Below are 27,003 nucleotides of genomic sequence, written 5' to 3'. Positions count from 1 at the left end.
TTTTTCAAATTGAGCTGCTAATGATTTTTCAAATAAAAAATTGTTAAAATTATTCAGTGTAAGCAGCAGCTTTTTTCCCTCTTGTAAATAATTTTCAGCTAGTATCAGTTTTAAGTTGTTCAAACAATGAAATGATCATGTAAACATGGAATATGAAGAAATTTATAACAAAATCTTGCAATAAAAGGTAGCTGTTTAAATGAATGTTTCATCAGTCAGCTACTGGTACCCTGTATCTAGCTTGCATTGCAAAACACACAAAATCTTATTCCTATTGTAATAAGGGGTGGAAGTTTAACCTTACTGCCTCCCCACACTGCTCTTTCCTTTCAAAATAACCCCATCATTGTTTGCCTTGGAGAGACAGAAATATCAGCTGAATTTTTAATGTATTTCCAGTTTGAGTCAACCTCTCTGCATATAAACTTACAATCTGGGCAATAAAATTTGTCTCCATTCAAGGAGTTAAGCCAAGTTTCATTATGGTCTTCCACATATATTTTATTTTACAATAAAAGAGTCTTTAAAGTTTAGATGGGTTTATTGCTATATATTTTTGTGGTGAGGAAGTGGATGAAATGTAGAAAGACTCCAGGTAAAAGAAAGGCTACTGTTTTGATTTCAGACATTTATTTTAGAGGTGGTAAGGTAGGAGGTGAACAGTGTGCTACTGATCTGGAGTAAGTGATAATTTTAATTTGAAAGAGATCTCTGGAAGTCAGCTAGGTGAATCTACTTTTCCAAGGAAGGAAGTCCAGTTAGTGTTTAGGGCCTTGTTCAGATCCATTTTAACAGTCTGAAAAGCAGGAGACTCAACAGTCTCTTTCTTCAGCCCTGTGAACTTTTATTTCTTCTTGTATGCTCAGTGAGGATTGTTTTGGCTTGTTCTAGCTCCTTTAGTCCAGTTCTTGCTGGACTCTCCAGTTTGTTAGCCTTTCTTTTATAGCAGTTTAGAACAGGGCACTGTGTTCCAGATTTGTGTTCACAAATGCTAAATAGAGGGGGATATTTGCTTGACCTGACTGTGCTTTCCTAATGAAGGCCAGTTTATGGTTAGGGTGTATTGCTGATGTTGCTGACTGATGTTCAGCTTGCCTTCTGGAGCCACCCAGAACCTTTTCTGGAGGAATGTTCCCTGACACATGGATTCTCAGTCCATACTGCTCGTGGCATGGGGTGGTTCTCTCCTGGTGTGGGACTCTGCCATTGTTGAACTACTGTATTTGTTTTTGTGAAACTAATTCTTCCAGCTTGTTGAGATCCCTCTACATGGCAGCCCTGCCCTCTTTCTGTATTGGCAGCTTCCACCCTGTTTCATGTCATCCACAAACCACCATGGGTTGTGTTCTTGTTCATTATTCAGGTTGTTGATCAAGATGTTGGGAGTATTCACCCTATGATCAGTCTCTGAGAACATTGCTTATAGCTGGCTCTTGGTTACATTTTGAACCACTGCTGAGCCTGGCAGTCCAGCCGGTTGTTCTGATACATCTTCTCCATGATTCCCCAGATTTAGTTAAAAGCATATATTGGAGACTGCCAACAGCCTTGGTAAAGTCAAACAAAATGACATCCTTAGCTTTCTCTTTATCCTCATAGGAAAGTGACCAGGTTAATTTAGCATCGTTTCCTTCTGGTCAACTTATGCTGGCTGTTTTCAGTCACTTTTTTATCATTTATGTGTCTAAAAATTAGCTTCTCTGTGGATTCACCCCATAATATCCTGGGGCCTGAGAATGAGCTGATCAGCCTGTAGTACCTCAGGTCCTTTTTCTTGCCTGTTTTGAAGATGATGGTATTGTAGGGGACACCCTGATTGCTGTAACCTTTTAAAGTTGATGAGAGATAGCATTGAGTTGACATTAGCCAGCTCCTTGGCACCTTTGGATGTATCTTATCTGTTCTCATGGACTTGTATTTGTCCAATTTACTAGAGTAATTCCTAACTTTTTCCATTTTACTACTAGGCAGAGACAATTGAGAGTCAGAGAAACCCTATTAAAGACTGATGCAAGGAACATGTTTGGGAGATTTCTGCATAGCTTGTTAACAGATTGACCACTCAACACAAAATCTTTGTGTTTCTTTTTAATTTCCTTTCTTTCTTTCTTTTTCTGCCTATAGACCAATACAATCTTCTTCCTGTCTTCTGCTTTGCTGTACAGATTTAAGTCCACCCTATTCTTGGCCTTTGTAAGTCAGCTCTTTACTATGAAGGCAGTGCTTCTTTATTTATCTTTAGTAATTGGTTTCTGTGCTTTGCATGCCTTATTTTTTGCACTTCAGTTATGAGTTCTTAGTTTGTTCAAGATGGCCTCCTGCTGTGTTTACTTACCTTGCCTGCTAGGAAAGACTGTTTTCATACTTCTAGGAGGTTGCCCTTTATGCTCAGCCAGCTTTTGTTGGCTTATAAGATTGTGCAAGGTCTCTCTTGGTGGTGCTCTCAGACCCATTGGGGATAGTATGAGCAGGTGTATAGTTCGTGAGCCATGGGATCTGTTCCCTATGATGGAAAAGTTGGTTTTAAACAGTGACAACTCAGATAGGTGCTTCCTGTTAGAAAGGCATACAGTTATATTGTTTTAGCAGACTTGTGTTAAGGGCTTCCAATGCAGCTCTTGACCTTATTCTTGTCAGAAGAGGACGTTGCACAAAGTCCTACACAAACTTACAAGTCCTTTGCACAAACTAACTACATTGGTGCTGATCACAGCTGTGTGTAGACATGCCAAAGCATGTGCTACTGAATCACAGTTAAAATCTGAACTTAGTACAGTGCTAAAGAGGTTCTGTACTTTTCTGCTTTACTTCTAAGGTTGTGCTCAGCATCTGGTTCAGTACTTCATAGATATCTTACAGGAAGCTGGAACTTGGTAATGAAGGCCTGAAGAGTCTGACTTCCATATTCTGGTCAGTTCTTGATCTGCCTGTGTCTATGTGTTAATGTTAGCTAATGCTAAGCATGAGATTTCCTGAAATAGTTTTTTTTCCTGAAATAGATATGTTTTAGATAATTTATGTTGCTGCTAGGCTGTAGTAATTTCCAAACTACATATAGAAGACTAATGTGTTAGCACTATCTTTAATAATCCAGTACAAAAATGCTAATTTAAAGGAAAAAGAAGATGAGGTTTTTTGCGTATTATATTCAAGAAATATTATGAAAGTTGTGCTACTGGGATTATGTAATGAAAAACAAATAATAAAAAATACTAACACTGATCATCACCTGTACAGTGAATATTTGTTGTTATATTTATTGCAGCATATTTTCTGTATGATTTTATGTGCAGCTTGGGTCTTATGGCAGTGAGTTCTTACTCTGTCCATTACTATAATATCGAGGTGTCTCTTTAGATAATATAAGATTAAGTGAAGATTACCTGGCAAACTTAGACCAAACCTTGTTCTCCTAAGTAATGCCATGATTTGGTACTTTACTCCAGGACAGAGGCTATGATTTTGTTTGAAGAGCATTATCTTTACTCATAGCATATGGATCTGCTTAAAAAAAGAAGTCTAGTTACCCTGAAAGGGAGGCTCAAGGAAAACAGTTTCAGGTAGTGACAACTAAAATCTAAGATTGGCTTCAGGCTAGGACTGTAACTTTAACTACTCTTTTTCTCTCTGAAGATTTTTGCCTAATTCCTAAGTTAGTTGTCAAATACTACAAATGGGAAATGTATTGTGGGAGCTGTCATGTCTTCTTCCCTGCTTATTTGCCCATCTCTCCTGAATCCCAGGTTTTTTGTTAGTCCAGCCTTGTCTTCATGTAAATGAAGAATAGGAGAGGTGTGTGATGATGATAGGATGTGAAATGTTCAAGCTTCATAGCTTCTGGTGGAAGAATGGCTCCTTTATTTGCCATGAGAGTGGACCTACCCGATGTGTTCAACCTAATCAGAGTGTTTAGATGCAGTAAAGTGATACTTCCTGGAAGCATCAGATTTAATGTGCATGTATTAGTGTAAAAGGAGCAGCTGGGAAGGACTTAGTTGAAACAATTCAGTTGACCCAGACCCCCTTAGAGGGGCCTCAGGAAGGAGAATGTGTGCAAGAGAACCTGTGGATGAGTTGTCCCAACAGCTGCATGGATTAGTTGGTGTGTGATGGACTGGATAAATGCACCCTTCAGTCCCTCTTGTGTGTGGCATCCATAGCCAGTTAGATATAAATATCTGAATTAGGTATCTGTTATAGTCTCCTAATAGATGTGGAACACTAGAATTTGCTACTTTGCTCCAGATTTGGATTTTTAAGATTGGCTTCATGTCTAATGTATTTTATGTAGGCTGTAGAGTTGTTCATCTTAATCATTCACATTCTTTTTAATATATAATCTGCACGTGGTTTTGATGGTGAAGGATTAGAAGCTGCTTCATGGCTGACTCTTATTTAGAGGGTAGTACCAACCCGTCAAAGGGACAGCATACAGGATTAGAGCTAGCCAAAGACACCAAACAGATAAATGTTTGACAAGGTTTTAAGTGAGGATCTTGATGTGAACAGAAATTGGAAACAAAGCAGAAAGATTATGACTGCGAAATTATACTGAGGTGTAAGGTATAGAGCTGTGCTGATGGAAGAATGATGCTGTGCTTGTAAAAGCTCAGAATAAAATACACCAACTTTTTTACAGGAAAAATATTGCATGTATAGATTGATCAGGACTAGAATAGTGTAAGAACCATACATCTAGATCAGGATAGCAACGTTGACTGGAACAGAATTTTATATTTATATGAAATAGTTTTGTTTCTTTTAATTGTTTTGTGTGGTGATTATCAATGGCATTGCATGTATGTCAATATCAAACTGATTCCAGAACTAGAGAGTACTGGATATTGGGTAGATGGCAAGTTGTGTACTGTGACAAAGTAAGTAATGGTCTGGTTCTGTACTTAGCTGTTTGTATATTGAAAGTCACTTGTAGGGACATATACACTACGCTACCTATATGGCGACTTTTAACCATGCTTATGAGGACAGATTCTGATTTAGAGTAAAGAAGGGAGGAGACGTAATTAGGAAGCATTTTGATGTGGATTTTAAGAGTTTATTAGTGATTTTGTGAAGAAATGGTTGTAGGAGCTTTGAATCTGTTTTTATGTATTTCGGTCCCTTGTTACTTCCAACAATTGGTAGGCTAAAGAAGTGTGTCTGCCTGCATTTATTTCCCCAAATTCCATCAGATTTGCATTAGTGTGTCAGCTAGTCTGTATGATGTAAAGAAGAACTGCATGTTGTTTTTTGTCACATTAAAAAAAAAAAAAATCAATATTTCCCTTCCTCTGGACATGTTCTCATCCTTTACCCTCATTCTTCAGCTGTGGGGCCCAGAGCAGCACATAGAGCTCAAGGTGAGGCCACACCAAGGCTGTACAGCAGGGCAGTCACCTCTGGGACCAGCTGGTGATGCAGGAAGGGGTTTGTCCTCTGGGCTGCCAGGGTGCATTGCTGGCTCCTACTGAGCCTGCTGCTGGCCAGCACACACAGATCCCTTCCTGCAGGGCTGCTCTTGAGCCATTACTCTCCCAGTTTATGCTTGTCTCTGTGTTACTCTATCCCAGATGTAGAATCTGTCATTCAGGCTTGTTCAGTTTCATTCTGTTCATCATTGCTCAGTGTTCCATTCTGTCCAAATCCCTCTGCAAGTATTTTCGTTCAAACAGCGCCTCCCACTTTGGTATCCTCAGTGAAGTTTAGTAATGCTCATTCAGTTCCTGCATCTAGATTATTGATAAAAGTAGTGAACAAAACTGGCCCTAGAATTGAGGATACATCACTGGTGACAGGTCACCAGCCAGATGTAGCCCCATTCACTACAACTCTTTGAGCTCTGCCCTTCAGCCTCCAGCTCACTGTGTATCTGCTGATCTTGCAGAAGGATGCCATGAGGAGCAGCATCATAAGCCTTACTTAACTAAAAACCAGTATCCACCACTTACTTTTTATTCACGGTGGGTGGGTGACCTTATCATAGAAAGGTATCAAATTAAACAGGACTTTCTCTTTTGAACCCATGTTGCCAGTGTCTGATGTTCTCATTGTTCTTTCAAAGTCTTTCAGTAGTACCTAGTATGATGCCCTCTATGATGCTCAGTTTTGTAGAAACTGAGATTAGACTAACAGATACATTGATTCCTGCATCTTCAATCATACCCTTTTTGTAAATTGGAATAACACTGCCTAGCTTTCAGTCAGCAGGGACCTCAGCCAGTAATTTTTCAAGAACTAAAGCTAGTGATCTTACCTCCTTAGGAACACATACTTGTCTTTTGTTCAGACAGTTAATTAACTTACTTATTCCTTAGAAGTGATATATTTTGGAATTCATTTATTTTGGGGTGATATTCAAACTTTAAATATAGACAAGTCAGCTAAAACAAGCCACCCATGATTTATTCAAATTGGTGTAAAATGCGCTGAATTTTCTTGTATGGAGTTGTAAATTATACGAATCATTGCATGGTTGATATTGGAATGGACCTCTGGAGGTCATCTGGCCCAGCCAGCCTGCTAAAGAAAGGCCATCTAGAGTTGACTGCGCAGGGCCATTTCTGCATGGTTTCCAAGGAGGAAGACCCCACAACTTCCCTGGGTAATCTGTTCCAGTGCTCAGTCACACTCACAGTAAAAAGTGAGCTGTTTAGAGGGAACCTCCTGTGTTTCAGAGGTTCACATTGCCTCTGTTCCTGTTACTGGGCACCACTGAAAAGAGCCTGACTTCATCCTCTTTGGACCTTCCCTTCAGTTATTTGCATACATTAAAAAAAATTCCCATGAGCTTTATCTTCTCCAGGCTGAACAGTCTCAGCTCCCTCAGCCTTTCCTCCTGGGAGAGATGTTCCAGTCCCTTGATCATCTTTGTGGCCCTTTGTTAACTCTCTGGTGTGTCCATGTCTCTTATACTGAGATGCCCAGAATTGGACCCAGCACTCCAGGTGTGGCATTAGCTGTGTAGAGCAGAAAGGAAGGATCTCTTGCCTTCCTACACCTCCTGGCAATGTTATCTCACGCAGCCCAGGATACCATTTGCTTTTTGGCAGGCAGTGTACAAAATACTTAAATAGCATTAATGTGTGCAAAAACATCTGCACAAGATGGTTCTGGTCTACAGGAACAACATAATGGAACTTTTAAAACAATGCTTAGTGCATCCAATGAGGGAAGAAATGGTGTATGTATGGCTCAGCTGCTATACTGCATAGTTAAGTAATGTTTCTGGGTTAGAAGTATACATGTGGAGAACTTTGTAATTTATGTGCTTCCACTGTTATGCATAGATGGTATGTATTCTGCAAAAAGTTTAAATGGCACAAAAGTAATGAAATTAATGATTTTGAATTATTTTTTTAAATACTTTTTTTGTGGTGATTGCATGGTAATGTTCAATATGGCAGTGCATTATTTTCTGAAAAGGTAATTTTGTCTAGAGAAGGTGAGTGTACTTTCTTCGCTTCTTATGTAAGACTGGAAATTCATTATATTCTTCTAAATAATATTAGGTATTTTGTCTGAGTATTATTGTGCACGTACTTGGCCATGTTCAGCAACAATATAAGCAGGAGTGATTTTAGTGACTGCATCATGTTATATAGATGATGATTATATGAAGCACAAGTGGATAAATCTAGGATGTCTGGAGCTGGGATTGATGTGTCTTGGAACAGCGTAAATCTATTCTTCCTTCTTTCTTCCTGTGCTTTGCTGTTACTGCTGTTTGTGATAAACATGACTTGTGCTTTCTGCCTCCTTCTTAGAGGTGGTATTCACTTCTCTGGGCTTTTTTGACCACTCTGTGTATTTGGATGTGTAAATGCTTTGTTCTTCTGTAGTATTTAGCCATACCTAGAACTTTATTTTGCTGAGGGTCCCCAGATAGTGCATCAGGCTGCAGTACTCCAGGATTCTCTTTTGCTTTGCTGGATTCTCACTCCATAGCTTATTTGCCAGCTTTTGGTTCCAGTCTTCTGTTAGCCTCTCCTTTTGAGCGCTGGACTTTGCCACACAGCTACAAAACCACTTCTCGGTCTAGAGCTGATGATCCAAAGATCTCTATGTGGTTAATTTTTCAAGAACTAAAGCTAGAGGTTTACCTCCTTAGAAGCACAACATACTGAAGAGAGAGCTCTACTGTGTCCTCTAAGCACCATTTTTCATAATACTTGTTTCTAGATGAAAGTGGGAGGGAAGTTGTATGCTTATCTTGCTACACATTTGTTAGTGCTCAGGGTCATTTTCTGTTGCATGTTCAGAATTTGCTGCGTGGAAGGCTTTAGAGATTCGGGACATTGTATTGTTTCTGAAGTTGGGTGGGTTTGGCAAAGCTTAGGCAGAAAGTGTTATACTCAGCATGTCTTAAACCATTCAAGATACAGTGTTTAATAGCCAGGGTTTAAATTGCCTGAAGTGTGAGTCTGCAGATAATCACAGTTTTAGGGATTCACCATAGAATTTTTAGCTCCCATAATGAGGATTGCGTCTTTCTCCAAATATTGTTTTGACCATACTTAAGTTTATCTTACAGTTGATTTAAAGTCCCTTCTTGCTTGACTCCAGATCAGGTAGATGGTTTTACTCCCATGGCACAATGCCAGGAAAGTTATCTTATTTGAGCTGTGTATAACAGGGTTTTCAGTTCTTCTGGCATGCAGTCCTTTGAAGCAGCATAGCAGTCAGCATAAAGTAGCACAAATAAAGGCTTTGAGCAGTGTGCTGCTGAATAGAAACACTGAAAAATCTCAGAGAAAAATGGTAGGCAAGGATTGCATAATGCTTAGCAGAAGCAGTAACTTCTTGGCTTGGAGATAATATACCACCATCAATTTCATCCTCTGCTTGCATAGGAAAAGGTTTATAAAAGTCTCTGGAACTCTTGGGGTATATTGACACATGCACTTTTTTAAACGCAATGCCAATTTGAGCAGCAGCTACTTTGCTTTGTCCTTCTTTATTATGCCATGAGTTGAATCTAGGAACTGTTCTGTTGGAAAAATAATTTGGCAGACAGGTTTGTTTTCAGCTAGGATCTGTCTGTTACAATGGTTGAGTGGAAGAGGGGCTGAGACACTGTGTGAATTACTGCTGTAAGTTACAGGGATAGGAGGGACTGGAGCTTGGGACTGCTGTTTAAATAAATGTATATGTAACTGTGCCCTTGGGTTCCACACCTAGGTTTGTGAGACCAGAGAGAAGCTGCAACAGGGAAGTGGTTCTGTTTGTTAAATAATGAAAACTTGTGAGCAGCTCAGGTGCTGATAATCTTGCTGACTAATAATTTTCTTTTGTTTTTGTTGATTCATTCTTCTGGCTTAGAGTGAGTATGAGTGGGTTTTTTGTTTCTTACGGGCTTTTGGTGGTGGTTGTTTTTTCGAGAGAGGTGTGGATGTCTACCAACACTTTCAGAACTGAAACTGGAAGGAATTGTTAGTGCTTAATTTATTTTCTGTGTAGGATTGGAAAAGTAGAGGAAAGAGGGGAAAAATGCAACCCAGCATTGTAGTGAAATCAGAGTATTCATCCTCATTTTTCCAGTTTCTCGCATTTCTGAGAATGCGTGAAGTTCATTTTAGTTCTTATGTTGAAGAATCAGTGTACTGTAATTAACTGGCATTTCAGTTGTATGGATACTTTCTTTGTATTTCCTTGAGCAATTGCATCACATGGAATGAATTATACATGTGTGTTCCTGCTTTTATTTGAGAACAAATTCTGATGAAAATCTGAGAGGTGTTCCAAAGGGGGTCTAGTACCTAAAAAAGAGACTCTTGCTGTTTCTCTGATAACACTTGTTCAGGAGCTTATGTGTTCCTATTGTGTTGATCTAAGGCGATGAGGATAAACAGCTGCTAACTGATGACTTACTCAAGGGTTTGTGTTACTTATGAAGCAAATAAAACAAAATATGCCTCAATTTTTTTTCACTCTGTGTTTTCTTTGGTAATGAAATGTATGTCAGCTTTTTGCCAGTTGACGTCCAGTTTATTGTAGCATTTGTAATGGCATTTGACTCTGCGCTATATTAGAGTTAAGAGAACATTTTGACCTGCCAAGGCTACACAACATCTTTTTTTCTCTATAGCTGGCATTTAATAATTTTTTTTTTTTTTTTTTTTTTTAGCTTTAAAATGGAAGTCTTTCTGGTCTGCTAAAGAAAAAGAAAGTGAAACATAGTGCTCTTTATCATAATCACTATCAAATTATCGTGATTTAAATCAGTCAAATATATGGACCTTATATGTATACCTGAAAGTAGTTTTATGTTTTCTTGCAGCTAACAGAAGATGAAATTGCAACTATTTTGAAATCAACTCTTAAAGGACTTGAATACTTGCACTTTATGAGAAAAATACATAGAGATATAAAAGCTGGAAACATCCTTCTTAACACTGAAGGACATGCAAAATTAGCTGATTTTGGTGTGGCTGGCCAGTTAACAGTAAGTAACTGTGGAAAGATAATTTTAAAATGCTGTATCGCTCCCAACCTTGTTCTTTCACCTCTGTTTTCTGCCTTGAATTTTGTGTCTGAGCAGTGTCATTGCCACTAGTGGTAGTGACAGAACTAACATTCTTTATCATGATGATTATTTAATGTGCTGCAGGACTATTTAGTTTTTAATTGTTTGTTTTTATAACCTAGTGTTTCAAGTGCCTGATGATCCCTTTGAATTTTAGTTTGAGGTTTATGATTATTGTCACCTCTTTGGCCTCTGTAGGCTGATGGGCTGAATTTGTTTGGTATTAATTTGAAATCACTATTATTTGACCTTTGGGTGGATAATTTAACTTTTAAATATAGAATTGATATAAAAATAATCTGAAAATAAGCGTCTCTGGTTTAATTGCATAAATAATATAATTACAGGATACAATGGCAAAACGTAATACTGTTATAGGAACTCCGTTTTGGATGGCTCCTGAAGTCATACAAGAGATTGGCTATAACTGTGTGGCAGACATCTGGTCCCTTGGTATAACTTCAATAGAAATGGCTGAAGGAAAGCCTCCATATGCTGATATTCACCCAATGAGGGTAAGTGTGTTGGTGGTGTTTTTTGTTTGTTGTATTAAAAAAAGCAGCCCTCAAACCCACAAAACATTCAAAACCCCCTAATACTGGAATCATAAAGCTGTACGTTTATGAATAGAGATTTTAATACTAACAATTTTTACTTTCTGTGGTGCTTCCTCTTGACTCCAGTTTGCCTGTGTTTTGACACGTTTCTGTAAGGTTTCAGAATTCCTGTATCTCCACTTGAGAGGGAGCTGCAGCAGGAAGTTCTTAATTGGCTTTGGGGTAATATATAGAATCTGTTTCATACTGCACTTGGAGATTTGCATCACCAAGAGTCAGTCTGCTTTTGAAAGGCAGTTTTGAAATAAAGGTGACCTAAAGAAGAATTCAGAACTGTCCTGTGGGAGCAGTGCTAATATTATTATTATTAGTTACACCTGACAGCTTTTATTTATTAATGACTCCTAAGGTCTCTTACTGAATTAGTTCACTTTTTGCAAAATAAAATGTAAATAGAATTAGTTACTTTATGAGGAGTAGCAGTTACAAGGGAATTACTTGGAGAAGTTAATGGGGAACAATGTTTATGTAGGGATAACTCGATGCTGTTAGTCATGCTGCTGTTATTTGGTAAGGAGCTATAGAAAGCTAATGCTGATTGCACCGAGCTTCAATAAACGCTCCATTCTTAAATTGTTTAAAACTCATTTTGAATGAAGAAGGCACTTTATGTCGCTTAAAGCATACCTTATTCCAGAAGAATCTTAGCAATTTGCCGTAAAATTGTCATGCATACTAAGTTATTTTATTCAGTTTTCTTTCGCTGGTGCCTCATGTATCAGAATCTTAATATAAAGAAACCACCACTATAGAAGGAGAAGGTACTGTTCATATACAATTACTGTAAGGTGATGCACCTCTGAATTCAAGTGTATTTAGTGCTGTTTTTGTTTGTGAGGTTCTTGATTTTTGGTTGTGTGTGCTCTTTGGAACAGAGATGTTTCCTGAAATTTCTGCTAAAGCTAGTGAGTGATTTTCATTTAGAAACATTACATAATTTTGGAAGCAAAGTTTAATCGTTTTCCTGCACCATTTTTTTTTCCATGTAATTAACGGTTTTAAAATTACAATTCAAACTAAAAATACTCAGGTGAAAGCTGAGAACAAAATAAGTATCTCTGAAGCTGGATTTTGATGAGAATTTAAGATGAAACAACCTCTAAAAATATTTTGAAGAATGATTGACAAATTAGCTACACTTGATCGTGTTGGGATTTTTGGTTATACTTCTAAAGAAAACGCCTTAATTACATCTGAGTAACATCACTGTATGTAGTTGCACCAGCTGTTGAAAGGTGAGGACTACATTATCAGAAGATTTTTATGTGCATGACAATAACTGCTTATAAATCAAAGGTCATTGTGTTTGAATGCTTGTGGATCTGTTTAATTCTTGCAATCAAGTGAATGCTATCAAAGGCCAATGTAATCTAACACAATTCTGGATTACATACAACATGTGTTCTTGTTAATAAATTACGTTATGGTTTTTAAGGGCTTGTATGTAGTTAGTACTCTTTTGTATATTTGATACCTCCAGTTTTTCTTAATTTTTATTAGTGAGTTGTTACAGTGGTTAACAAGAAATACACAGATTTAAGTTGCAATAGTTTTTCTGGTGTCATATGATACAGCTTCACAAGACTTTTGGCCATATGTAGATGCTTTGTTTTAGTTATGACACAGAATTGATACAGGCAAGCATGAAAGCTTGGGCAAATTTTCATTGCTTTTCCTAGATGTTGCTGGATTTCTGTGGTATTTATGTAAGGCACAATTTTGTTGCCTGGGAATGCATAGTGAAATTACCATGCACACTATTTTGCTGTAGGCTGGTTGGCACTGCCACAAAGGTAATGCACTGCCAGTAGGCCATTTCCTTGTCAACTGCATTTACAGCTTAATAGAAATATTACATGACTTCTTTAAACAAGTGTTTTGGCAGAGAGGAAATAGCAGATTCCATGCAAACAAGCATAGCTTCCTCTGCTTAACCACGCTCTGACTACTCCAAAGAGTTGTACTAGTTTCAGCTGGAAAAGAGGTAGTGGGGGGTGCAAAATGGAATTTCAGGTGGGGGGGGAAGAAGAAACAGGTTTTTTCTAGTTAAGTATTCCCGTCATAGTGTATTTGGGTGTGTCATCCATGCTATTTCACACAGAATGACTAGGTTGGAAGAGACCTTCAAGATCAAGTCCAACCCAGCCCTAACACCTCAACTAAACCATGGCACTGAGTGCCACATCCAGTCCTTCTTTAAACACATCCAGGGATGGTGACTCCACCACATCCCCTGGTGTACCATTCCAGTACTTTATCACCCTTTCTGTAAAAAACTTTTTCCTAATATCCAACCAATATTTCCCTTGGCACAGCTCAAGACTTATTTCACTTGTTCCCGCTGCAAACTTGTGTTCAACAGGAGCTGTAGTTGTTGCACTTGGTTTGAGGCTCAAAGGTCAAGAGCAGTTGCCAGCTCAGTAGTTTTAATGCTTTATTCACCTAAGAATTATGGACTGTCTCACATACTCGATGTCAGAGTCTTTTTCTGCTTTTGCTAATGATGAAAAGTAAAACTTCTGTATTTTCAGTGTTTCTTTTAAAAGGAGGAGTATTTTCAGGTAGTTGTAAAGGAGGGAAAAAATACAGATGTCCTTAAGGTTGCCCTAAAACATGGTGATACCACCACTAGAAATAGCAAGGAATTTACTGATTAAAAAAATCACTCAAACCTAGGTAATTTAACCCATCTAGCAGGGCTAAAAGCATGTTGATTGCAGTAGACTGCAGCACCCAGGGTTAATGTGGCCAACAGTGTCTGCATCTGCCTTTGATTGCTCTGCTGTGATGAGCAGTTAGCAATTTACAGTGGGGCTAATTAAAGGGGACTTCATTGTGGTTCTAGGTCAAGACTCAATCTCTTCCTCTGAAGCTGCAGTGATGTTTTAACAGCTGAATTCCCATGTTCCCATTGAGTGCAGCATATATGCTGTCCTGTAGTGATAAAATATTTATGTCCTGCCCCAGACAAAACTTAATTCAAACCATTAACTGTTTTGTTCAGTCACTCCTCTGCATGTGATATCTATCCTTAGTATTTCTAAATTCGCTATTTTTAATCTGTGACGATAGCACAAAGAATGGACTGTTTTACTGTAACAGTTGTGATTTTGCTCTTTTTCTGAAAACTGGTAACATGCTTTTAGAAATATCCTCTGTCTTTGCTAATCAAACCATGATCTCAAATTTTCATGTAAGAATTGTTTTTGGTGGAACATCCTTTAAGCTGCATAGTTTTCATATGATCCTTCTGCTGCTGGTATTTGGCTTTAATAACAAGTAGATTAATAACACTTAATTATAAAGCTAGCCTTTAAACTTAAACATGGCTCTTCTTGAGGTCATTCTCTAGGCCACCCTTACTAAAATTTTTCCTCATGTTTATGCAATGATGTGATTAGTTATTCCTGAAAGGCTGAGATTTTTATGATCAATTTAAGTGTGGGCTGCTGCTTTTGGAGACATACTATCTGTAGCTGGGAGTTCCTGACCTTTCTGTTAAGCAAACACTAATATTTTTGTGGTCTCATATGGAGTTGGATAAAGCAGCTGATGTTCTGAAAAGTTAATGTGATAGAAACCTCCTAGAACTGGGCCAGAGAAGTTGTAGGAGTGTGTAGTGGACAAAGGAAATGGACTGAGGGGAGTTACTGCTTTTGAGCCTTTTAGACCAACTATAGGATGGTAACGTGTGTTTTATAAAATTTCCTTTTCTTTGCAAGGTGAACAGTTTCTGACAGGTTGGTGTGCTTCAAATAAATGCTGGTAGCTCTCTTACAAAAGAGAAGGAAATAAAAAGACAAAAAAGCCCAAACACTTTTCTTTCATGCTTATCGGGCAGCTGCAGTAATTCACATTGTTGTGGAATGGAAGAAGCTGGTGCTAGATGGGTTTTTCAACACTTCACACTATTGGTCTTTGTTTCTTTATGCTGAAGTTCGTTGGAAATGGACATGTGGGCATCACATGTTCTGCAGTGAATTGGAGGAAGCCAATTTGAACTGCTTCCATTTGCCTTAAGTTCAATCATGATATTTATTTTTCCATGACACTTACCCAGATTATCCATGCCTCCTGCTTAGCCTGTGTCATTTCCACTCTGGACTAATCTGTTTGTAATAACCTTTTATTCCTGATGTATCTTATAACAAACTACAATTTCCCGGTTTTTTATTCTCAACATATTGCATTAAAACTGGGGATTGAAGTGAGAATTATTGCTCTGTAGGGCTCTAAGGAAAAAAGAGGTGTCATCTGGAGCATGACAGTCAGACTGGGACCAGTTTTTCAGCCATTAAGACACTTTTCTGTATGCCTTTTGTGCCAGAAATTGAGGAGAGGAAAAAAGAAAAAACACTTCTGTCTTTCTGTATAGTCACTCTTGCATTTTTCTCTCCAACAGATGGTGTTATCTCATTGGTTTCTGTTATTTTCTTTCAGAGTTCACCTATCTTATCTCAGCATTACTGCTTTTAAATTAGACTAGGTTTGTAAAACTATATGGTTTTCTTTTTTTAGTGCTTTTGCTTATCTTTGCAGAAGACTTTGAATTAACTGCTAAAAGTCCTTTACCTTTTAAGAACTTTCTATGAGACGCTGTTAATTTGTAACTTGATGTCTTCTTGCCTGCTGTGTCAAGATAGAGTGAGCTAATATTTAAAGAGTTTAAAATATGGATATTTGATTGGATGTTACTGTTCATTTTTTTACGACTCTTCACAATCTTGTGGAAGAATGACAGTGAGCTGTGATGTTTTAAGGTGCAAGTAACATGTGTTTGCTGTCGGGACCCTAAGGCACTGATGTGATACGGCTGTGACAGCAGAGGAATTGGAGGAGCATGTGTTCTGTTGCAGGGTTTTCAAAGAGCTGTTGTAAGACCTTTGGCCCTCTCTAGGCTTTAAATGTAATTTTTGTATTTGCTTTATACAGACCTAAATGCAGGCGATGGGTGCAGAGTGGTGGAATTCCTGCCTGTTTCCATGCATTTTCAACATCCATTTCTGCTGGAATTAGCGTTTAGGTGGTCACATGATAAGCTGGATCAGAAAACTAACCAAGTAACAAGAAGTAGCTTTCAATGATATTGTTAACAGGGTACTCCAACTAGGTGGGGACAAAAATGTGTGGGTGAGACTGGTAGAAGAAATAGGTTATCTGTTTTTGGACATCAACCAAATTGATTTAGGTAGTTGCAAAAAAGTCTCAGCTGGCAATCTGTAAATTTATTATGATTGAAACTTTATAATTATTAAAGGAAACTGCAGAGCTTTTCTGAAGTTGACCCTTAAAAATGCTTATCCTAATGGACAAACTGGCATTTTTGTAGCTGTCCTAATTGTCCTTTGAGGCTTTTTCTGGTTGGGCATATTGATAAAATTAGATTCTAGACCTTTCATGGCTGAGTGTTCCCCTACAAAGCCTTCCTCCTTCTCTGCCTCATTCTGTTCTTCCATCTTTTAATGCTATTGCTGCGATACAGCTGAACTTCATGGGGGGAAACTTCCAGTGGTCTTCCAATTTGCATGCAGCTGAAAGCAAGTTTTGATTCATAATATATTTGCCTCTGGTACTATTTATAGCTGAAGTTTCAAATAGGTGTTATAACTTTATTCAAGAAAAAAGAATAAAAAAGCACTGTTAACACCAGACTGTATTTTTCTAACAGCAGAAGATAAAGTATGTTCTCTGTACAGACTGAGGGAAAAAAAATTAGTTTTACAGGAATTTCTTTCTACATAAATCACCATGAGAAATACAAATCCATATTCTAATGGGATATAGAACATTTTTTCCTTGAGTGAGTAGTAGTAGTATGTGATTCAGATCAGTTGCAGCTCTGCTAATACCAGTGTTGATCTGTATCTTTGGTAGTTTTCATTTTCTGTTCAACAGCATTTCAGGATTGAACTCTAAGGAAGTGTGACTTACTTAAGGGTTATTAACAGAGGAAAGCTTTAAATTTTAATTAAATATACTGGTGATTCAAATTAGTAAACAACCTGTCCACCTGATCTGATCAAAATGTGAATAATTGCTGTGCAGGAATTGTTGTATGAATTGAAAACCAAAACAGATGAGGCAATACATTAAAAAAAAAGGTGCTAAATGCTTTTTCATTCAAGATTTATTTTATTTGTCAAAATAAGTGTATTCACTTATTTTACTTGTCAAAATAAATGTATTTACTTATTTATTTTAAATGAATGGTCAATTTTTATAGTGTGTGAACAGACTTTTTTGCCTGAACTGCTGATGGTGTAGTAAGTAATTGCTGAGGTGCAGACCAGGTCCTAATACCCCGTTCATGATATGACTCCTTTCAACAAAGCTTCTGAAATAAGATGATAATTGTTGGGCAAACTAAAATGAGTGGTTGTGTACATTTTAACTGTGCATGTTTTCATTTTTTGTGAGCAAATACCGGAGGTCCTACCTAAATGAAATATTTGCATAGTTTGCGAGACTCTTAATATCTAGATAACAGATCTACTGATCACCAGGAGAATTGCTGTAATTGTAACAACAATTGGACTTGATAGCTTATTTCATCAGCTGCTATTCTTTAATTGGGTGTATGAAAGCATGTTTTTGATCGGTTGCTGTATGTACCTTAATGTGAGGAGATAAATTTCTAAATTTTCTGAAATACAATTAAAGCAAATGTGAACTATTACAGTAATGGCATTTTTTTACTAGATAAAAAGGAGAGTTTTAGATACTTTTGTCAGCTTGACATTACTTTTCATTGTGGTTGAGTTATTTTTAGTAGTGAATTGAAAACTAAATAAAGGGCAAATTGTGGTCCTGTTGAAAAGTAGTTTTCTCTCAAAGTTTCACTTGTGGCTTTTGGGCAAGCTGCTCATAGAGGTGCAGAGATCCTGCTCTGTAGATTTTTTAAAATTCTTTTTCATTTCAAAGTGTGTATAGTTATCCAAACTCAAAGCTACAATTTATGATTTTAGTTAAAATATGTTTGGTGTTCACTTATCTATTTAAGGTGATTTCAAGTGCTATCTTCCTTAAGCTCTTCTTATTCGTGGAAATGCTAGTCGTAGATACAGACAGAGTACCCTTTGAACATAACTTCTTTTTTAATATGTAATGCCTGCAGGATTAATGCAGGCAGTGAATTTCCAAAGGATATAATTTGCTTATTTGTTTGTAATCAGCCCTCCTCTAGACCTGCTGTAGAGGTGAAGGGGAAAAATTTTCATGAGTGAGGAAGTCAACCCAGAGAAGTGCTCTAGGGGTATAGTCTAGTTTCTTGTGATACAGAAATATAATTTCTTTCAGTTTTCCAGTGTGCTTAGCATAAAATTTTAATGAAAATTCCAGTGGCATGGCTTAGTCAAAATATATAAATGGACTAAAAAGAAATGGTATGTGAGTTGTCCTCAGACACTGAAGACAAGTTTAGAGATTTCTGGTTGCAAAACATATGAAATATAGCATGTGATATTTTATTTATTTTCTTAAATTGCAATCAGGAGTTGATCGCTTGACTTTACCAGACTCAGTGACATTTATGGAGCCTCCTAGGGAATGATGTGCCAGCATGGCAGCATCCGGTTTCCAAGACTGGTCAGCTTACTATGCAAGGGGATAGTATGTTTAACATCAGCCCATTTTATGTGTAAGAGACATTTGTAATACCACTGGGAATGTAAGATAGGGAAAATACCATTTGTTCTCTGGCAAAACTTACTGAAGATAATAAAAAGTTTCTCCCTAATATTCCAAGGATATTTTCAAAGAGGTTCTGCCACATGGCTTCCCAAACAAAGGATTGACAGATCTCTCTGGTTTATTGAACTCTTTAATGATATGACATTAGCATTGATTTGCTGTGAAAACACTAGATTACTTGAGGTGTGCTCAGTGATTAAATTGGAGGAGGATAGCATCCTATTCCTGTTCACATTAAAGGTTTTGAAAAAGTCTATAATCTGATGTATGTAATTGTTGTCTTCCTCTAGGTATTGCTTTTTTAATTTACCCTCCTTTTTTCTTGCATCTCTCTAGCTTGCTTTTTTTTTCTGGTGAAGAGATGGCTTGAAAGTTCATGTAACAAAACTGTTGCCATATAAAAACAGTGCAGTTAAAGAGTAGTTGCAGAATCTAACATACATGTTTGACTGTGGCTTAGAGAATGCATTGTCACTCCTTCACATCACTAGAATTTTCTTTATGTCACTAGAAGTTTTGGAAGTAGAATAAATGTTTATTACTGTTAAAATTATAAATTCATTACATTTTTAAATTATATTGGGTTTGCTGGTGTAAATGTGTTCAAAAAGGAAATGTTAATCTGTCATGTGTAATAAAGTAGCAGAAGCAGAGAATATTTGAAATTTGTAATGGAACTGCAGTTTAACTTGAATTAAATGGAAAACATTTATTGCATGTTTCTAAATGAGGATTTAATTAAAATTAAATTAGTGCATCTTTTTAGACTTACCCCTGAATAGGAAATTTGAGACATGCTTCGGTTGATGGTTAGTTTTCTCTGACTTTGATTAATCACTTTCAAAGTAAGTGGAGGATCAGTACAGTAATTTCATAATTACACACAAGTGAGTTAACTTGAAACTTTTAACTAAAATAACTGTAAAGGGAGTTTGATCTTGGTTAGTTTCATATAATGCTGTGCATCTTCTGTGAGTGATTCAGATTCTTAGCAGTGCTAACCTGAAAAAGGGACCCATACCATGATGCTACCTGTTAATTTACAAGGTGCTTCAGTGGTAAATGTTGGACCTGGCAAAATTATTTTTCTAAGATGTTGAAACAGTAAACAGAGGTTGAATGAAGCCATGAAATTAATGGAAATACTCTTGATGACTTGAGTGAGCACTGGCTCAAGCCCTAGGACCTGTTAGCATTGCTAAAGATTATTTGATAGAACTGTTAATGAGGGTAAAGCCCAGAATGTGTTTGGCAGAGGTAGCATGGCACAGGATAACAGTATCCACTGTGGCTGAGCTGGCTGCTTGCTCCTGGGCAAATGCTAAAAGCAAACAAGCAAACAACCTTTTACCAAAAAGCTTATTCAGAAGTTTTAAATTGCTGTAGATTTGCTCATTTGTGATAGAAACATAGATCAGAGTGCAAAGCAAAATTATTTTGCAACTTGAAGATCTCAAGAAAATTTTATTTGAAATAGGCAATTTGTCTCAAGAAAATTTTGTTTGAAATAAGCAATCTGTAGTAAATCATCAAGATTCATTAAATTTAAAATGACAATTTCAACATGAGAAGACTTTTTATTAATGAGCTTTATAGCCATTGTTATTTAAAAAAAAACAACTTTCCATCATTTGTACATGTCATTGTATGCTGAATTTATTCACTTTCTGTTTAACCTGCACTGTGGATGTGGAAAATAATTCAACAAGGTGTTTATGCACAGATTTAGGAGAATTTATTTTATTAGCAATTCTGTAATACCTTCCAGGATATTGTCAAGTATATGACTTTAAAGTGAAGAGCTATACATATTAGCTACAAATATACTTTAATTTCTTTTTACTATTATCTTTCAAGTTCTAGGATTAGCACTAAATATACAAGGTTAATTTTTATTCAGTCTGGCAATTGGCTTCATTAAAGAGGAGGGAATCTGTATATTGCTTTTAGTTGAAATGTCTGTTTGAATTTTTTGTATACAACTAATGTCTTTTTAAGCCAAGAAAGAACTCGGTAAACAATTTTAATTTTAATATTTTGGAAACTTGAATTAATGTTTATTTATTGAAGTGAATTGTGTATGTTTTTTGTGTATGTGAATTATGTATATTGAAGTGAATTATGTACTTGAAAAGTGTATGTTCAGTTTTTCTTAAATATGTTTTCTGTCAGTATAGCTAGTTGACCTGGAGGAAGTGCTTTAGAGACTTGACTGCTGTATAGCCAAATTCTTAGCACATGATTACAAGTTTTAAAAGCAGAAGTATATTTACTTGGATTTTAGTTATAGTGATATTTGATTTTTTTTTAATATGTGGGAGAAAACCGCAATCAAATTAGGAGGAAAATATTAAGCTTCTGTTGCTACTTACCAGAAGATTTTTGTATGCTGTGAGCCTATACTGGTTGTTTACTTCATAAAGAATCTAAAAAATTGCTTCGATTGGGAGGCGGATAAAATTTGGAATGAAGAAAGCTTATTAAGACTGCATGTACCCTGTTTCTGTCATGGTATTATATTGCCTTAAAATGTACACTAGGTAATTTTTAAGGAGGATGATGCATATTTAATGAAGAAATTTATTTATTTAAAAGGAAGGGTTGCCAATCAGTCTAAATTTGCTTCAGTTAAAACTTGATGGTCTAAAGACAACTTATAATCATTTTCTTGTTATAAAGTATTGTCAAATTTGTAGTAGTATCAGTTAAGTTTATGGAAACTTTGTTTTAAGGTGGTTTAAAATAGAAGTAAATCTTTAATTTGTATTTGATGGCACCTGTTTTCATTTTGTTTCCCTGGCAACACCAGTGGTATCAAAAATTGCCCGTAGACCACCCTGGTTTTAGAGAAGAATGAAATCAGCCTGGCTTAGCCTTTGATTTTACTGACTAAATACTTAGACAAAGCTTTAATACACAGTCAGTACTTTGCAAACTAATTCAAATGATTTGGGTATACAAGTTGTGATATTTTTTTTTAAATTAGAATTTTCTGTACTAATGCCAGTTTGTATTGTTCTGCTGTTTTTAAAATGCATTGAGATACAGGAATTCTTTCCGATACACTCTCTCAAAAAGTATGTTTGAAAGCTATAATAACTACCTGCAGAAAAGTAGAGTAAAAATTCATAGTTTTTAGATAACACAATCTGTCTTCTTTTAAAGCTGTATGGATCCAAGGTTTTCTTCCAGATGTAAATTGTCATTATTTGCATTCCCATAGTGAGTGTTACCTCCAGATTCTGCTTTCGTCTGTGCTTCTTTACTGTGTCTGAGAATTCACCTTATGAAAATTACATATATGGTGTTCCAAATGCCACAAATCTTAATACATTATCAGTTTGTGTTTCAGAAACACAAACATGGATGTAATTCTTCCAAATACTCCTTATTGTTACCTACTTGCCTGAAAAACTCTGCCTTGCTGACAGAAGCCTTGTTTGCTGTGAGGAGCTCCTCCTCTGAGCTCCATGTTATACTGTTGGTGATTAAAAAAAGGAAAAAGTCAGTGTTCTGGTGGAGCAATTCAGATTTATAGTGATAGTTACAGGAACACTGGAGAGTCTGGAAGTTTAAGGTGTCTTACATTTTCCATTCTCCCCCAGAGACTCTAGATAATGAAGTAATCTGTTCCCAGAAAAGAGTACCTCTGATGGAGTTCATGGGTACCTGTGGTATCCATGTGTCCTGATGCTGGGACTAGAGGCATTAGAGATGGCAGCCCAGTATTTCCTCTACTGCTGCTCCTTTTCTCATGCTGTGAAAGTGTAAAACAGGTAGCATCAGCCAGCACAAGTTTTGTTGACAAACTGAAATACATGTGTTCAAACAATCATCTGTTTCAAGTGGGATGTTCCTTGAGAAATGTCATAATCATGAACTCTAACCTGGGACAGAGGGCACGTATACACTGGGAAGGTACATCCAGCCACAAGTGAACTTTGCCTGTACTATCCCCCTTTCAGTTTTCTCTAGGACTGTCTCTGGAGCAACTGTGTGCATACTGTAAATGTCTTGCTTTTTGTTTGTTTCTCTGAATAATATGACTAATTTGTGCAAGCTGTGTTTTTTGATATTTAAAAGTAGCTAGCATTTGATTCTTGGTGGTGAAAATGAGCATATGCAAGTTCCTAATTTGTAAAACATGCTGTTGTTAAACAGAATAATTAAATTATTTAGAGAAATTGGCACAAAGTTTCTTAGAACTTGATCCTTCTAGCAGTTGTGTGAATTGTCATGTATAAATCATGACTGTGGAGCAACTGGTTGCATTGCCACTTGCTTGGTGTGAAAATATGTGGAGTGTGCAGTAGCTGGAAGGTTCTTTTTAGACTGGAAATACTATGGTAAGCTGATGGTGCTTGAGAAAGGTCTTACTGCTGTAGGCCTGGGTGAATAGTAAGACAGGCTAAAAGCCAGAGGACATGTCTGTCTGGATGGGTGTTGAAAAGTTGGGGGATGCTCCCTCTGACAGCCGTGCTGGCTGGGGGCAGGACGTGAGGTGGCTCCAGCTCAGGAGCAGTACACTGCCCTGGCGTGCCTCTGTACCCAAAGTAATGTACCCAGTCTTTGAGCTTGTTTCCATGTTCACCTCTCCTCGTGTGAAAGATGCCTTCTGTTTTAGGCTGTAATTCACAACCTTTAGTACAGAATTCATTCACAGTGCCTGGACTGAGTGTGGACACAGAAGTGCATTTCACCAAGCGGCTAAAGCATATGCCACAGGATTTCTGCTGCTGGCTTGTTGATTTTGTGCATGTTCTGGTTAGATTAAGATTCAGTTCAGCATTAAGTTAGCCGATGCAAAATTTAACCTATTAAATTGTTTTAAAGTAACTTAACTGCAGTGTTTCTCATCCCGCATTATGATTCCTAAAGCTGCTTTAATGTTGTCTGGAAAGAATTTTGATAAAAATCAACTAGACTAACATGCCCATAATATAAGAGTTTGTTCTTGACCCCTTTGTAATTATAGATGAAATCAGTGAGTATGGTGTTCATTTTCCTAAGTCATTAATTCATATATGTCTTCCAGGTATTGTTTCATGCACTGAGTGTGTTCTTTTCCTACTGCTTTTTAATAGTCTTGTTAGGATGTTACCTTGATTCCTTACTGGTATTCAGAAAATGAAAACATTGTTGGGTCAGCTTTCTTTCACACCTGAAGGGAACCTTCTTTCCATAAAATTAACCTTTAATGTTAACAGAAGAAGGTGTATCCTGAACATCATAATTACATTTGTTACACATTTAATTAATGACAGTTATCAGAAGACACATGGTGAGGAGAGGGAGACTGCCAAACCTGGCATTGACACAGGAACTTTTTTTTTTTTGCCTTTTGTAGCCCAAAACTTTGATCAAAAGATGCTCTTGATGCATGTTGCTAAATAAATAATTTTTGCACTCCAGAATTTCAGCAATTGACAAAAGTCTCCACCTTTATTGATTTCCTTTGACAGTTATATTTATAAAAATAGCCTCTCAGAGTGACTTTAAAGGCAGCAAACTGGATTACTAGGGGCCGAGACATCAAATCTGGAGCTAAAACCAGGCACTGAAAATATCTTGCTTTCTGTTTAAATTTGAGAATTGTTTCCTAGGTTCTGCTACTGTAGTGTACACACAGGATGATTTGACTTCTGCATTATTCCCTTCCCTAGCTTTGTTTTGCTTTCATGATAGGAATCAAAAACTCTATCATAATTTCATGATTGCTATGGCCAAGATGGGGTTTAGTTAAAAGAAAAATGTATTTAATTATTTATTTTTATTTCACTACTTATTTATAAACATCTGGGGAATTTTAGTATTATGTTTGTAAGAATTCTACTAGACTTTTGACATTGAAATGGGAGCTTTTGGTTGCTATTGAGGCTTCAGAATTTATTAACAAATTCATCTGTAAGGGAAATTTGTTTAACAGAGTAAAACATTATGTTTCTAATGCCTTTGCATTTCAGATGGTGATGGTTTAAATTATGACACCAGCCCTGTGCCTTAGGGCCTGCAATTCTGTAACTTTTTTCAGATGCATCAACTAAGTATTGCCTAATTTGTTATGAAATTGGAAGAAAAGTTGTTCAATAATTCTTACTAAGTTGTGCTGCTAACATCTGTTTCCCATAAAATACTGGTAATATGATAAGAATTGAAAGAATTGTGTGATTGCTAGTTTCAAATAACCATTCCAGTGATGATCAACCAAAGATGGCTTTTCTTTCACTGAGAGAGTCATTTGAATGTATGTGGTGTTAAGTCCAAAAGGCAGAGAAAGCTAATGCTGGTGGGGTGATATGCAAAGCTAAGGTGTGTTGGTTTTGGATGCTGTTCTTTACAGAACCTCTGGCAAATTTAGGAGTTATATGTTTTCTATTCTTAAATCTATCATTAAGTGTATTTATAATTTAACTAAAGATATTTATTGAGTATTCACTAAAAAAAGGAAGTTGACTTCTTGTTACAGACAGTTTAAATATGTGTGGTTGGATTTTTTATTTTTAATCAGTGTTTTTAATATATTTGAGAGTAGTGGTTCTCAAAAAAAAAAATGTGTCATTTGGCAGGTATAGGGATCTGTTCTAGAAATTGAAGGTTTTAAATGGCCCTCTTTAGAGCCAGAGTAATGGTTGGCTGGTCCCCTACCATAAGTTAAAGCCAAATTTTGAAACTTAGTCTATGTTGTTTAGGTCAGGCAAGATGTGCTCAGGAATATTCTTTCTTTTCCCAATTTCCACATGAATTTTCATCTCTTCCACATCCTTTTGTGTCCCTGGTGCTTTGGTCAGGCAAAGGGGAGCTCTCCAGCATGCAAGCAGAGAGGAGATAAGTCAAGTCACAGGAGTGAAGCTTGGCAAAGCCTCCTTGAGAGATTGGAGTTCTGTTTCACAGAGAAGATCAGAACCCAGCCATGATGATCCCCTCACTGGAGAAGCCTCTGCTTTCAGATTTTTCCATAGTAGTGGTTTCACTTGTATTTTGCTGTCTCTGCACACCAGCTTCTTAAAGGGAAAAACCAGTGAGTTCAGGGTGTGCATGTGAGTAGGTAATGGATGTGACTGATGTATTTTGACAATTCACCATTCCTTAACTGCTGTACCTTGTGCTCATGTAACCTAGTTATGCTTCATCTCCAATACAAACAGCCTTGCGAGGGAAATACAAGCAAATCTTGTTCAGAGGCAGAGCAGTAAGTTTTAAAAACTTACATCTAGAAGATGATAAGGAATCATAGTATTTTCAGACGAAAATGAGAATTGTATTCTTTGTATTTTTCCCATGGTTGCAAGCTACTTCCAGATATGTGGAAATCTGCCTCCATTGAATGAAGATGAAGAAAACAACAAATTTTTATTATTACTGTTTTTTTTTTTTTTCTCATATCTATATCCATGGAGTTAGTTCTTTGAGAGGAATATATGTGTATATATAAAATCCATAAACATATCTCCAAATCTTTAAAGAAAAAGTTTATTTTTTTATATGCAGGAATATATATTTAGATATTGATGATCTCTCAAAGAGCTCTGTATAGATACACAGGCACACAGACACAGAGAAGTTCTTTCATTCTATAAATTTGCAAATAATGCCCTGTTAAAAGTGACTCTTTTCAGTTGTGCAGAAAATGAATGTTTAATTATTTTTTAGTGTCCATGTTTAATAACACTTGGAAGGCATTGTTTGTTCAGCAGCTTGCAGATGTCTCCTTGGTGATCATGAATGCAAACTGTTGATTTTTATATAGCCCTTCACAAAATCTTTATACCTAAGAGCTCCAGTGGACTTAAAGTTGTATCTTATACTAAACCAAGACACTCTCAGTTTTCACTGCCAAGGATGGATTCCCAAGTGATGCTTAACTACTGTGTAGAAAATGAGTCTTCTTATGCATTTTCTGGATCAATTGGATGTCAGGTCATTTGGAGTGGAATTAGGCAGAGAACCTGGTAAATCATCCTGTATTTATCTGTACTGCTGGGCAGATTCACATGAAAACTTTCAATTTGTCTTTTTTTATGAAAAGACATAATTACAGGCATTGAACCTCTGAAGGAATTTATCCTGGATTTATCTTGTCTAAAACTTTTGCTGCTGTTTTTAATATCAGCTTCTTAGTTTAATGTGTGTTTGAATTACAGCTCAAGCAATTGACCTTTCTCTTTATATTGTTGT

General features: G+C 36.8%; 1 protein-coding gene across 1 annotated transcript in view; it reads left to right on the top strand.

Moving 5' to 3' along the window:
• The window catches only part of STK3 (serine/threonine kinase 3), a 128,867-nt gene that overhangs the window by 16,066 nt on the left and 85,798 nt on the right, over positions 1–27,003 (top strand). The window contains exons 5-6 of the mRNA XM_053985527.1: positions 10,277–10,441; positions 10,870–11,037. Of these exons, the coding sequence (XP_053841502.1) occupies positions 10,277–10,441; positions 10,870–11,037 (333 nt within the window). The remainder of the gene's footprint in view (positions 1–10,276; positions 10,442–10,869; positions 11,038–27,003) is intronic.

Source organism: Vidua macroura, chromosome 1, assembly GCF_024509145.1.
Source record: "Vidua macroura isolate BioBank_ID:100142 chromosome 1, ASM2450914v1, whole genome shotgun sequence".
NCBI classification, from domain to species: Eukaryota; Metazoa; Chordata; class Aves; order Passeriformes; family Viduidae; genus Vidua; species Vidua macroura.
The sequence above is the reverse complement of the archived record's forward strand: the minus strand, read 5'-3'. Positions and strand labels throughout refer to the sequence as shown.